At 34.3% G+C, this 13877-nt stretch overlaps 1 protein-coding gene across 1 annotated transcript in view; it reads right to left on the bottom strand.

Moving 5' to 3' along the window:
* LOC126977170 (facilitated trehalose transporter Tret1-like) overlaps positions 1-2282 on the bottom strand; it is a 36321-nt gene extending 34039 nt beyond the window's left edge. Inside the window, exon 1 of the mRNA XM_050825871.1 lies at positions 2215-2282. Within this exon, the coding sequence (XP_050681828.1) occupies positions 2215-2257 (43 nt within the window). The 5' untranslated portion in view covers positions 2258-2282. The remainder of the gene's footprint in view (positions 1-2214) is intronic.
* Positions 2283-13877: the final 11595 nt, after the last annotated feature.

Genomic DNA, 13877 nt, shown 5'->3' with positions numbered 1-13877 from the left:
ACAATTCCTTGTGTGAATGTGGTCTAGATGAGGGAAACGTGGATCATTTATTCTTCAATTGCCCTTTAACACAACCTTCTTTATACAATTTTATACCTCCTGAAATTCCCCGCCCAACTTCCTTTAAATGTCTCCTCTCCCTAGTTTTCACTCCTTTTGTATATATTTTGTGTAAATATATTAAAATAAATAAGATTAAGTTGTAAATAGCACTAAGTACTTATATCAAATAATTTAAGTAATTATATTTGTGTGTGTCTATAGTCCTAACAGCATGTATATTTGTTTCAGGTATAAGAAAATAAAACTTGTTTCAATCTTAAGCACCGATCAATACCATTAAAATTAGTAAAAGAATACTCTAAGCTTGGTGGTCTACCTTAACGTGACATTGGCAAACTTGTGGTATACCTTCCACAGGAGCCATAGTAGGAAGAATAGAATAGAATAGATGAAACTCTCCTGGTAGAATTAGATACCTAATCTGTGTTAGGAGAGAATCGCACATTGCAAGACAAAACAATATTAAAAACTAACCCCCTCATAATAGTCTGTTAACTTAAAGCATTGCTAATTCGCACTCTGTCTTCTTCTATTGACCTAAGTCAGAATGAGAAAAAACACTCCTTAGCGGCTGTTTAAAGTTAGCGACCATTATGAATAGGGGGGTAAAAGTAAGGAAGTTATTGTATCTAGTTAATTGGATTATAAACAAACAAAACCAGTTATCTAGCCGGCCTACCAGCCCGGGCGATCGCACGCAAAGTAATTACCTACACGCGTTTTAATCCTTATAAGTGTTTTATCCTGGACATCCCCACCACCTGGATGTGTGGTGGTCCCCCGCAGTGTGGTTTTCAAGGAGCTTTCTTCCACATACTACCAAGTTGTGGAATGAGTTTCCTTGTGGCTTCCCTCCTTTCCTTTTCCGAGATACCCCCCCCCCCCCACACACACACCACACCCCTCTTATACTTATATATTTATATATTATACAAGTATTTACATATCTATGTATTTATTTACCTTAGTTTTTAAGTTAGTTTTAAGTTCTTGTCATTGGTCTTAAATTAGGTTAAGTGATAGCAAATAGCCAGGTTTTCCCAGTTTCCTGGATTTTCCCCCACAAACCTTGTATATTAGTTTTTAAGCATAATAAAGTTTTATCCCTTAACACGTAGATAGGGTTGTAGAAATAAGTTTTCTGATACCTACATATATAAGGCTTAATTGTAAATTGCTATAATAAGTAGATTATAAGTAATTTTGTATATATATTTTACTATCAAATATAGAAATTTGGAATTTGAATTTGATTTTTTTTTCCTTGTGCGGTGTTTCCAGGACGATACGACATGGATACATTCAAACAAAGCGCGTACACTATACTAAAAGGCCGGCAACGCCCCTGTTATTCCTCTGGTGTTGCAGGAGGATGTGGGCGGCGGTGATCACTTAACACCAGATGACGTTTGTCATCTGTTCCATTAAAAAGCAGGTTCTCAGTTCGATTGTTTTTTTTTAATATATTATTTACACCAATTACGCTGAGATTTATGATCCGATTTTCGTGATTCTTGTTCAGTTTGATGCAGAATGTTTGCCATTTGGTCCTATTATAATTTTACATAGTATGAATATTTCTAGCGCCGAATTAAAACCTATCAATAGTTAGCACATACAAATAATAGTATTTTATTAATATTAAAGGTATTAGGTTTGCAGAAGAGTTGTATTAAATTAAATCTTAATTTAGTTAGTTTATACTTTTAAGTTTTTTGAATAATCGAAGTGAAAACTTCCTTAGCGGCCTTCAGCACTTTTCTTGGCATGAATATAAAATTGGCCTGATCGAAAATATTTAAGACAGTCGTTATAATAATGGATGAAAGTTGATTTTTCTGAGAGATAAACTTTTTAATGTAAAATAATTGTAATAGTTCTGAAATGTCAAATTATTTTGTAATAAAAATTGTCATTTTTGCGTACGGTAGCGCAATAAATGAATATTGTATTTAACTACATAAATGCTAGTACTTTTATACTGATAAATAAAGCAATTCGTGCGAAAATATTACCTAACCATTCCAATATGTTCAAAATTCACAACGTTAATGTTCTAGTTTTCACTTCTGCCGGCACTCCCGGAGTGAAACCCGTATTTTATATAGGGGGCGATTTGTAACGGTGTCATAAAAATAAGTAGGTACGTACCTTGTCTTCGTAGCTCGGGCAAACAGTGCAGAATAACCTTCATGGTACACTCCCGGTCTCAACTGAGGCCAAACTGAGCTAAAACAATGTTATCTATATCCGGCGGGCTAATATCAATTCTCTATTCAAAATTAAAATATCATATTGATACAATGGTTTCTGTACTAATAAATGAAGAGCCGTTATTTTTTTGTTTGTAATCGAAATAATACTTACACCATGGGCAAATGGCACACGCTTGCTTATATTGCTGTGGGGCAACGCTGCCGATATTAATACAATATTTGTGCTCCAGAAGAGGGCTATTCGCACTATTTATAACCTAGGTCCTTAAGAATCATTGAGAGCAAAATTTAAGGAAATGAATATCTTGACTGTTTCTTCTCAATATATTCTTGATAATGTAATGTATATGTCGTAGGGATATGATAAAAACACGTGTTACAAATATGTTAAAATAACAACACGAACAAATGCCAGATTTCGTTCCGTGAAATGACAAAAAGTATTTTCTTTGCTATTTATAAGGTGTATTTGGTAAGACTTAGAAATAATTTAGTAAAAATTTAGTATTGTGTCGCAGGTGGAGGGGGATGAGTGGGGAAGGGGGAGGGAGGGAGATGTTCTCTGCCTCCTGGCTCACTCCCCCACTCCTATGAAAAGATAACGCACCAGTCTCTTGAAAATCAAATAAATGTAACCTAACCTCAAAACAGATAAAAGTTTCTCTAAAGACTAAATAGAGGCCCATATTTAAAAAAAAACCACAAATGACCTATTCCACCTAACCTGTCCGAGTCGGGGTATGACTCAAGTCTGATGCTCACTTCGCGCGCTTTTACATCCTAAGTTCTTCTAGTCGCGTCACTCATTGTCATTTCACGGAACCAACCCTGGCATTTGATTAAATAACTAGATTTGTTAGAGAAATGATAAAATCGTGTTGTACTTTAAACATACTCCGAGATTTGTTCAAATCACTTAGGATATTTACCAAATCTCTGTTATTATCATTTCCCTGCGACATATATATGTTTATAAGCACATAAGTGAATTTGCTAGAAACTGTCATAACCATAATGTTAACACCATGAACAGACATACACTTATATACTCGGCTAAGTCGAGTTAGTAAGTCTTTTGTGAGGCGTTGTATATGCTTTTACAACAAGATCCCAGAAAATGTTTAAAACAACAGTTTATGATATTTAAAAGGATTGATAAACTTTTGTGCAGTAAAGGTTACTGCAATGGCTGACCCCAGGTCAAACGCCGCAATAGTGTCCTAAAGCAAAGTTTACCAATAAATGGTAACTGTTTAGTAGCCATGCCCAGACCTGGCATGGCTTTCTCCGATCTGTTCAAGCAATAGTGGCAGATGTCTACTCCGCTGATAGTGCCGAACTCCGAACAATGATAGCAAAACTAGCAGTGAAACAACCCCGAATCATGAATCGATCTTCACCATTATTGCTCCATGATAACGCGAGACCTCATACAGCACGAGAAACCGTTTCAACTCTACAGGAACTGCGATTAGAAACCATTCGTCACCCTCCTTATTTGCCAGACCTTGCTCTAACGGACTACCATTTCTTTCGTGATTTGGACAATTTTCTATGTGATGAAAAGTCTTCTAAGGAGGTAGTACAAAATGCTTTCACACAGTTTGTTAATTAATGTAGATCATTAACAGTTCTATCGCAAAGGTATAAATGACTTTCCTTGTAGATGGCAGCAATGTATCAAAAAAAATAATTTCAACAACTTTCAGTACAAATCGGCTATTTCATACTTTAACCCCTACCCCTATTTTGAAATTTAGGCCCATAGACTTATTATTTAGATTAAGCGTATAGATGTCGTGACAGCTCAATAATGATAACCAATTTTGATTTGTCAATGTGTGTGTTAGGGAGTGATTGCAATTGCAGTGGGAAGCTCCTTTGCACAGGAAGCCGGCTAGATTATGGGTACCACAACGACGCCAAATACTGCCGTGAAGCAGTAATGTGTAGACATAACTGTGTTTCGGTCTGAAGGGTGCCGTAGCTAGTGAAATTACTGGGCAAATGAGACTTAGAATCATATATCTCAAGGTGACGAGCGCAATTGTAGTGCCGCTCAGAATTTTTGAGTTTTTCAAGAATCCTGAGTGCCACTGCATTGTACTGGGTGGGGCGTATCACTTACCATCAGTTGAGCGCCTTCTCGTCTCGTCCCTAATTTTCATTTAAAAAAAATCCTAAATTGGCAATCCCATATTGATAATTCTATTCATATTCTGCTTTTAGCATTTCAATAAACGATCTCTGTATCTTTGCGGTGATAATTTCTTCAATCTATCTTTGGGAGGACTATATATGTATATACGTAAAATGACAGAAAAACATGTAATATAATTAATTATTTGTACATCTAGACAGAGTCTCTTGCTGTTAGACAACCGATATAAACAGGAATATTAGTATAGTACGCGTGACAAGCTACGTCTTTCACTCGCGATTTGTATGACACTTTGTGTGAGTGTGCGTTTTGTTCAAAATAGAGGTAAGTTCTAAACTCATTTTTTTTTTCAACGTTTTCACAGCCATATATCCAAACGTATAAATGATCTAAAGTAATCTAATAATAACAATCCGTCTGAAATTCGTGTAATTCTGATCTTTAGTTACTTGTCAGTGAGAGGTGGGTAGTAATATTTAACATTAAATAGATTATTACTAATAATAATGAAACGTAATTATTATATATAGATTCAGACAAGGAAGTAAACAGTTCAAAGTCCATGTTATTAAGATCACCTCTCATCTTGAATGGGTAAATACGATATAATATTTAATATAGACCTAAGAAACGAATCAGATAGAGTGCAGTTATGTAAAAACCTACTTAACTACACGCAATCTCATTGCAGTTTCTCATTGCAGACCTTGTTAAGTGCCTACCTACAAAAGAAATATGTGTGCAATTTACACATTATAGAAGTGAAACCTTCACAAATTTTGGCTTTAAGATCATGAGACGAATGTAATAATTCGGGAAGGGGATAATTGTAGGTTTTAGTAATGATCATAGTGATACAAAGATTGATAGTTATTTTACATTTTACTATTCAGACTCAGAGCTTACATTTTCGATAAATGATACAAGACGCTTATGGTTACTAAAGTATGAAATAAATACTTTGGTCTTAATATGCTCAATACATCTTTGAAATACTGCGTCAATTACTGTTGTTAACCGACTTCAAAAAGGAGGAGGTTATCAATTCGATCGGTATTTTTTTTTATGTATGTACCTACACCGATTACTTTGAGATTTATGATCCGATTTACGTAATTCTACTTTTGTTCGATGCGAAATAGATGCCATTTGGTCATTAAGTTATGTGCTACCTATTGATAGGTTTTAAGTCAGTGCCAAGCCCTAAACAAAATAAAACTTAACAGCTTACTTACTGTAATTATTTAGGTTGTCTGGCCACGCGTGTCTGTCCGCTTGGTTCTAGCCGAAGCTATCCCGCTCAAAGTCACGCGTGACGAGTGTAGGTACCTTTATTACATTTGGCTTGGCACCGACTTCAAAGATATCAATAGGTAGCATATATAAATAATAGTATTTTATTAATATTAAAGGTAAAGGTTTGCATGAGAGGTGTATTAAATTAAATTTTTAGTTATTTCATACTTTTCAATTTTTGAAGTCGGCTTTTTTAAATGTATTTTTTTTACTGATCTTGTTGTTGATACAGAGCGACTGCTGCACATTTTATATTAAGCCTCGTAACTGTTTTTGATGTCCTGGTACATGTTGATAAGATGACACAATATGATTTCAACCGCTATAAAAAGACATTACTATCACCGCTACCATACTTATGTTCTCCTGGTATCTATGTAAGTAATACGTCGTGTGCATGACGTTAGAAATATATTAAGCTATACTTGCGTCATACATAAAGTCAAAGTCAAAGTTTTTATTTGCATAAACATGTAAGATTGATGTTACATAAATATTATAAAGTACATGTTGGCCACATTTATGACGTGCAAGTTTTATAAAATACATTTCTAAATCATTAGTAACAATAATATCAATTTAACAAAAAGATTAGTATTATATAATATATAGTCAAGTTTTTAGTTGAAAATATTCGTCTGATGAATATAAGTGGTTTTTACTAAGGTATATTTTCAATTTAGATGAGAAATTCCTATTTGACGATACCTCTCTTATTATTTTTGGGGTGTGATTATAGATTTTTATGCACATACAAAAACAGTTTCTCTGAAATAATGTAGTTCTACAGCAGCATAAGACAATCTCTTCTTCAACTGTGATGTATACAACGCCGCTCAGACATTTTTTGACGACCTTTAGTAGGCGGCTGAGAGTCTAGTTAATTATTGTGCATTAATAGTACTAAGCGATATATTTTAAAGTGAAACTTTTATTACATCGTCTCAAAAATTTCCGTCTGTGTGTTGCATGTCGCGTGACGGTCGGGCGGTGCCTATAGTTTGCAGCAGTTGTCCGTGTATTGTATAGAGTATTACTCATTTGTTCCAGTGCTCCACGGTATTTTGTTTGTTTTTATTATTTCCCATTATCATTTCAATTTTCCAAGTATAAAATTAAGATTGATATAGCGATTTTTATACCCTTAATGGAATATTATTCCATAAACTTTTAGTTAACTGTCTATAATGTGAAAAAAAGTTTCACTTTTACCGTGGTTTCATAAAACCACACAATCCTTTTTTTTTCTTTTTTCGCTTCATACGAAAGAATTCAATAATTTTATTTATTTAAATCACATGGGCTCCGTCTATTGTTATTAAGGTCTGTCTATGTTTTGTCTAACATGTGACATTATGACCCCTGATCGTTTATCAATGCATTTCCGTTTTATCACTTGTCATTATTTGTTTTGAATGAAGTTTTTTTAGTGACTTCCATTAGGGCGTACGTGACACAACCCTTGCATACATATTTTACCGTAGTATTCTTATCATGCTTCCACCCGTATAGCACAATACAGTAATAGAACATACACAATACAGTTTACCAGTGGGAAGCTCCTTTGCACAGGATGCCGACTAAATTATGGGTACCACAACGGCGCCTATTTCTGCCGTGAAACAGTAATTTGTAAGCATTACTGTGATTTGGTTTGAAGAGCACTGTAGCTAGTGAAATTACTGGGGAAATAAGACTAAATATCTCATGTCTCAAGGTGACAAGCGCAGTTGTAGTGCCGCTCAGAAATTTTAGGTCTTTCAATAATCCTGAGCGGCACTGCATTGTAATGGGCAGGGCGCATAAATTACCATCAGCTGAACATCCTGCTCGCCTCGTTCCTAATTGTTAAAAAAAATGGGTCAACTCTTCTTTGACTGACCGAGGTATGGTTTTGATGCTAGCTCAGTTGCCCCCACTAAAATTACGATATTTTTTTTATTTATTTACATAATATCTGCTAACATTTAATTTATATATTTTTTTTATTTAAATTTAATTACGATTTGGCGTAGTTTTTTTAAGTCATTCAGTTTTTTGTTAATTTTTGTTTTATTAATAACAAAATATTTAGTCTTTGTAGTATTTTTCCTGCCGGCATCCTGTGCAAAGGAGCCTCCTACTGCTAAGAATGCGATGCTGCTCAACTGCGATTCACTCCAGATCTCATGGGCATCCTTTCATTAAGATTATTACATACGCCGGACAATTTTCGCAGCTTAGTGATATTAGTGCTATCTTGGTTCCATTAGTTCCCTAAACGTGCGAACGAGAGAGCTTGGAGCCCGTTGGCATTTTCAGGAATTTATTTTGGTGATGTTGGCTGTTTTCAAGAAAACTCTTTTCATCGTTTTTTCGCGTAAAATCGTAATTTATTTTGCCTATAACGTTAAGGCTATAATTAAATCTGGCAAAATAGGTACAAGCGTTAATTTATATAATCTTAATTACTTCTAAAAAGAAAAGTAAAATTTTATATTATTTAGGAATAGAATAACATTTTTATCTGTTATAAAATCGAGTGTGTGGTGATATCGACGTAGTTATTTAAGAAAAATAATAAACCTTCAACCCTTTATTTAGTTTTGCAAGCTGACTCGACTTCACTCGACTTCACTCAACTTCACTCGACTTCACTCGACTTCACTCGACTTCACTCAACTTCACTCGACTTTACTCAACTTCACTCAACTTCACTCAACTTCACTCGACTTCACTCAACTTCACTCGACTTCACTCAACTTCACTCGACTTTACTCAACTTCACTCAACTTCACTCAACTTCACTCGACTTCACTCAACTTCACTCAACTTCACTCGACTTCAGCCGGTCAGCCTAACCAAGTGTAATCTTGAAAATACCAAACAACATATTTTACGATAACTACTTTGACTATATATTCACTATTAAATATAGTGAAAAATTTAATCAAATCAAAATCACTTTATTCATGTAGGTCAAGGAAATAACACTTATGAATGTTAAAAAATAATAATATTTTTTCTTATTAAATCTACCGCTACTTCGTAAAGGGTTGAGAAGAAGTAGCTAGAAACTTATTGCCACTCTTTTAAATCCAGATTTTCATTGTTTTACAAATCATTTCAATTACAATATACCTAATATTATGTAAAGTGATGCAACAAATGCATCAAACGTCAAATAATTAATCATTACCTACTGAAAAAAAAAACTTTATTTGTTCTAGTAGAGTATTTTTTTTTATCTTCCCAATACATTTATTATACGTCGGGTATTCCACCACACAATGCCAAAATATAGCTACACTATTATTTGTTGCCATATTTTTATTTGTTAATATAGTCAATGACGTTCTAATAGAACGTCATCTGTCTGATCGCGTTACATTGCTTAGCGTGACAACTTAGTCTTATTATTAAATTCTGTGTGCTTGTAGAAGTTTTCGCTTCGTAGATACTTTCCGGGTATATATAAAGTTCACAATACTCGCCCGTATATAAGTACAAAAAATTGGAAATTCCAGAAGTGCACGCCACGAACGCTTATGCTATGCTATTTAAAAAAAATGGGAAGGTCTAAAGTAGTGATTTTAAAAAAAGAACCTTCTCTGCTTAATTCTGAAAATTGTGAAAAAAAATTAAGTTGTTTCGTCAAGTCGTTCTCGAGATATCCGTACCACGTCGTTTTTTTTTGAACCACAGACTAATAGACGTCCACGATAATTTTTTTTAATGAACTTTTTTTATATTAATACGTATTCGACAACTTAAAAAAAGTATCAGGATTATTCATTAGTGTCTCAGCTTTATATTGATGTGCTTTTTATAATGTGTAAGAGTAATAGAAAAAAAGAATATGCAGTTTAAGGCGAAGAGTAAGCAGAAAACACACAAACATGGTGTTTTTAGCCAAGTTTTGTGGTGAAAGTATAGCATTTCAAGCTATGAACACTACTTAATCCTGTTATACATATCCTTAAGTCTTATTTGTAGGTTGCTAATGCTTGCTGTTGGTTATAGTTAACACTGCCGAGCCTTTTTGAACTTCCACTTTTCTTTGAAGTTAAACAAGTTTTTTGGCATGGCGTGACGCATTTTTTTGGTACTTCTCTCATAAAAGTGATTCTTATAGCTTGTACTTTTTTGTGTAGGTTCATTTATTCATATTAGTAGTGAATAACGAGCATATAAACTGTTTTCCACGCAAGAATTTTGAAAATATTGGCTTTGTTACATAGATGGCGGGCCGGCAGCCGTTAACTTATATCGCTCAAGGTCGCTGGCATTTAGTGTCACCTTAAAGAGTGGAAATCGTGTGACCTTAACAGGTCGGTTATAAAGCACAACCTCGCCGCTTCGCGTTTGAGGTGTGCAAAAACCACATAAGAGCTATAGGTTTTTTTCTCATCCTCAAGAGACTAAACGAAAGTCATAAAGTTTATGGGCGAGAGGATATTTTGGTAAAATAAAGTGTTAAGCGGCCTCGTTAAGATAAGGACTTCCTTATTGCGTTTGTAACACCGAGTACCTTCGGAGAATCACATCGTATACGAAATGTTACTTACATTCTATAGTATTTCTTCAACAAGATCCCGGAAAATGCTCAAAACAAATGTATTATGAAATACAAAAGAATAGTTAAAAGATGTTTGTGTGGTAAAGTTTACTGTAACATAAATGACTTTCTTAATAATACCACTGATTGGGAATGGAGCGACCCCCTAGTATCGAAATTTTATAAAAAAAAAATATAAAAACGGTTGATCCTAAATCCTGCAACTTCCCGCTAATTCATATCTAAAGGCTTCAAAGTGTACGACGAATTTGTGCTCTTCGAGCTCAAAGATTAAGCTATTCTATATTTGGTCAACCCCTTTCAAATGTCGCCAACAAACGTTATAAGAGGTTTACAAACACACACAAAGAACAATGGCGAAGTTTCATACTACAAAATATTTGAAATTGAATGGAAGCGTCTCAAGAACTGACGTGTACTAATTAATTCTCTATAATTTTCTGCATCTACTGACATTATTCATTTTTAATTTGGAACCGGGATAATGGAGAAATAAATGATTATTTTGTTTGAGTTTTTAGGTTAGGTTTTTATTTTTATTACTTTACCGTTCTAACTATATTATACTTATCTATTATATTCCAACTAACATGTTCCAACAACAATAACACTGAATAACACCAATTCCAAAAATCTTTAAGGATAGGAACTAGTAACCATAGGCAAAAAGGTAATAAATACCTACCTAATTACTAACGTCTACGGTACTACTGTCTACGGTCAACAACTCTGAGTAGGTATTATATTATGATAAAATGTAAACTTGTTACTTGATGCAATGGTAATAACAGTTTATTTGCAACAAACCAGAGTTGGTTGTCCATAGCTTTATAAGTAATTTTATAAGAGGGAAGTCAAATGCGCAATAAAATAAAGAAAGCACAAAACAACACAACAGAGGTAACTACATATAATTGATAGGTATTATTAGCATTAGGTAGATCATAGGTGACAGGTATAGAAATTAGAAACTCATTGATCCCTCGCTCATCGCTGTCAGTCATATTGACAGATAGCTTTCCTTGATCTAACCTAAAATGGATGTGATTTCATAGTCGTGACAGCATATAATGTGAAAATGAAATAAATATTTTATTTATTTCCCCGGTTCCTTTTGCAATACAATTTTATCTAACAAGTCAATTTATCTACGAAGTTTTTTTTTGTAACTATCCTAACCTTAGACGGTTATTCCTATAGTCAGGTAAAATTTCGTCATTGTTCTTTCCGAAGTTTGAATGAAATCTCGCCCTTTAAAGTGGGTCAAAATCGCGCCAAAATGAGTCGGTAAGAAACAAATATACGTACAGGTGAAGCTAATAAAAAGGGTGTTAAAAGTAATCCGACGCAATACAAAATATTTCAAAATTTCATAAAAATGTCACAGTATATCAAATAATATAATATACAGAAAATCCATTCAGTATAAGTGAATCTACCTGATCATATATAACATACGGTTAAGCCTAAGTTCAAAGATAAAGCGGAGCGGATATTACCTGTAGGTAACATTTAACTTACAATTCTAATGGCGGATACACACATTTCGTTTTTCAAAACGATTTTATGTTTCGTATCCGGGCACGAATACAATCGAAATCTTATACATGACGCAAACATTGCTCATTTAACAACTCTGATAAATTAAATTTGTTTCGAATTAGGTGTTAGGTTTTACCAGTGGGAGGCTCCTTTGCGCAGGATTCCAGCTAGATTATGGGTACCGAAATGTAATGAAGCAGTAATGTATAAACATTATTGTGTTTCGGTCACAAGGGCGCCGTAGCTAGTGAAATTACTGGGCAAACGAGACTTAACATCTTATGTCTCAAGGTGACGCACGATTGTAGTGCAGAATTGTAGAGCAGGACGTATTAATTACCATCAGCTGAACGTCCTGCTCGTCGTGTCCTTTATTTTCATTAAAAAAATATTCCGATTCGAAAAAAAACCGAATGTATATTTTCTCAAAACGTGAAATTTACATCCCTTTGCGTTCAGAGATAAGTTCAATATATTATCTAAGAGATCTCTTATCCTAAAACAGCGCGTTTTTGGCGCTTGGGTAGCGTTCTTTCAATGCGTATTATTTTACGGTTAGCAATATATTGTTTATATTTAGTATGATTTGATACATTCATATCAGAAAGCTATTGAACAAGCTATAATACAATGCAAAATAAGCCATCTAATAAACAAAATAAGGTTCAGAACTTGGTGAGGGAGTCGGGTGCCGTATGGCACACTCGGTTTTGGTATATCTGAAAAAAATAGAGGCCTGGGGCACTGCCGATTTGAGAAGGATATGCATATTAACTTTTTTATGTTTAAAGTTGAGCGGCAGTGATCAGTCCAAACAAATTTTCAAAAAGCGGCCAAGTGCAAGTTGGACTCACTTATGAAGGGTTCCGTAGCATCAAGTAACATTATATAAAAGTTCTTGTAGTTCGTTGTTACCTTGATCGATGTTTTAATAATAGTGTATTTTTTTTTAATTAAATAAAACTTCTTACTAGATCTCGTTCAAACCAATTTTCGGTGGAAGTTTGCATGGTAATGTACATCATATATTTTTTTTAGTTTTAGGGGGGCACACACATTTTACCACTTTGGTAGTTTCTCTAGCGCAAACTATTCAGTTTAGACCAAAATTATAGTTAAACCTCAATATCATTTTTGAAGACCTATCCATAGATACCCCATATGGGTATGATGAAAAAAAACTTTTGAGTTTCAGTTCTAAGTATGGGGAACCCCCAAAGTTTATTGTTTTTTTTTTCTATTTATGTGTAAAAATCTTAATGCGGTTCACAGAATACTTAACAAGTTTCAACAGTATAGTTCTTATAGTATCGGAAAAAAGTGGCTGTGACATACGGACGGACAGACACACGTCTCTAAGCAACACCAACCGATCGATATCCCGCTCTATTCACCGCTAACGCTCATCCCTCAAACCACACATTCAGGATCACCTTATCAATATACGCCAATGGGAAGCTCATTGGACATGAAATGTAATCCGATTATCCTATGAAAGGGAAACCTTTCACCGGATCACGATATTGTTTCCTTAACGTATATGTATCACTGTAACATCTTTACATAGCTAATATTAAAAACATAACATTTTATCGTATGTTTTACTTAACTCAGATAGAGTTGATAAAAAGAATATTAAAACAGGAAAACTTATTTTCTTCGATAAACAGGAGTATTCAAGGTGTCATTCACAGGTTAAATAGTCATAAAACCAAATATATTAAATTTACCGCGCCAAATGTCAAAAATGTAGATGCGAATATTTTATTTAATGTAGAGGTGGTAAAACCAGTGCAATCTGCTGTATTTCTTGGCATTACTATTGATTCCAAGTTGCAATGGGGCCCCCATATTGAAGGATTGGCGAATAAGAAAATTAGACGGTTAACTGACATAGATACGGCGAGATTAGTATACCTTAGTTATTTTCATACTATTATGTCCTATGTTATATTGCTATGGGGCAGTGCGGCCGATATTAATACTATCTTTGTGCTGCAGAAGAGGGCTATTCGCGCGATTTATAACCTAGGTCCTAAAG

Source organism: Leptidea sinapis, chromosome 44, assembly GCF_905404315.1.
Source record: "Leptidea sinapis chromosome 44, ilLepSina1.1, whole genome shotgun sequence".
NCBI classification, from domain to species: Eukaryota; Metazoa; Arthropoda; class Insecta; order Lepidoptera; family Pieridae; genus Leptidea; species Leptidea sinapis.
This window is presented reverse-complemented; position numbering and strand designations above follow the sequence as displayed.